Raw genomic sequence first — 1324 nt, 5'->3', positions numbered from 1 at the left:
TTTCAAACTATAATATTGCTTGATCTGTTTTCCAACATTTGACACTAATGCATATCAATATTTCCTCATAGATTTGACTATTGGATTTACAGGTGGAGTGATAAGTGAGGGGATGGAACAGATAAGTATTGGCATTGGTGTTTACAGTGGTATCTTCAAACCGGGGTATATTGCTAGCATTAATATGCAAATAAAGAATTCACAAGGTAATTATTTTTAATCAGTATAATTTATATTGCTCAATTTTTTGTGGCAGATCATTCATCAATAAACAGTACTTTGGAGTTTCAGAGTAGCATTGATAGTTACACCATTATATTTAATGCTACACAGCTTGCAACTGAGCTCAACTTGATAAATCCTACTAATATTACTGCTCTCTTGCTTCCTTTTGATGATGATGATCTCCTTGTCTCCATTTCTCCTGCTACATTAAACATTACAATGTCTAGTGAATCTCCAATACCTTCTTTAGCTAGCAATACCGGTACGTATTCTCAGTCCAGTATGTATTCTCAGTCCAGTACGTATTCTCAGTCCAGTACGTATTCTCAGTCCAGTACGTATTCTCAGTATTCTGATGCAGCCACTAATTACTGTACTCCATCAGTATCTATTACAACCACCACAAGTACATTATTTTTCACTGTTCAACAGCCAGCAAGTACAGTATATGTGACTGTTCAACCCACAAGAAGCATTACTGGTAGTACAGTGTATGTGACTGTTCAACCGACTGATGCAGTATCTACACAAGCTAGCAGTGACAGTATCAATAGTTCTATCATTGGTGGACTCTTTGTTGTTATTGTAATTGTTATTACTATTATCAGCATCATTGCTGCAATTATTATGTACAGGTGTGGCAAGAAAACTGGTCAAATGGAGAGCATTCAAATCACTTCTACTACCACAGAAATGAAGAGGGTTCCATACGGCATTACTAATCCAGCTGCTATTGATTCACGAACTTCAGAGAGTCCTCAAGAAATGTATACTGAAATGGCATCAGTTAATCCTCCTCCTCCTTCAATGAAGTCCAACACTATTTCGTACTCGCACTTAAATCAATATCGTAATGTTGCCACTAGCAATCCTCACCCCAGGTCATACACTATGATAAATACTGCTACAATGGATAGACCAACCGCATATGCTGATGTTACTAGTCCTCTTCCACCTCCTCCACAAATAGTAGGAGATGTACCTGATCCTTTGAATGAAGAAGAGGAAATATATGAAGACATGACAGCAACTGCACTATAAACATTTATTTTTATTGCTGCTATCAGACATTTAGTTTTGCTTTCAAAAAATATTTAAA

At 36.6% G+C, this 1324-nt stretch overlaps 1 protein-coding gene across 1 annotated transcript; it reads left to right on the top strand.

Annotated features, from left to right (window-relative positions):
- The first annotated feature begins 52 nt into the window (after window positions 1–52).
- LOC109593148 (uncharacterized) lies at window positions 53–1316 on the top strand. Its single transcript, XM_020008366.1, has 2 exons — window positions 53–206; window positions 257–1316. The coding sequence occupies exons 1-2, from the start codon at window positions 113–115 to the stop codon at window positions 1264–1266; spliced, it is 1104 nt and encodes a 367-aa protein (XP_019863925.1). The 5' UTR covers window positions 53–112; the 3' UTR covers window positions 1267–1316.
- The last annotated feature ends 8 nt before the right edge of the window (window positions 1317–1324 follow it).

The sequence above is a fragment of the Amphimedon queenslandica genome, unplaced genomic scaffold, assembly GCF_000090795.2.
Source record: "Amphimedon queenslandica unplaced genomic scaffold, v1.1 AMPQUscaffold_2682_Cont25316, whole genome shotgun sequence".
Classification (NCBI taxonomy): Eukaryota; Metazoa; Porifera; class Demospongiae; order Haplosclerida; family Niphatidae; genus Amphimedon; species Amphimedon queenslandica.
This window is presented reverse-complemented; position numbering and strand designations above follow the sequence as displayed.

Coding starts and splice junctions, on each gene's coding strand:
- LOC109593148 (XM_020008366.1), top strand. CDS start 113: ATGGAACAGATAAGTATTGGCATTGGTGTTTACAGTGGTATCTTCAAA. Junction 207..256: donor GCAAATAAAGAATTCACAAG/GTAATTATTTTT, acceptor TTTTTGTGGCAG/ATCATTCATCAATAAACAGT.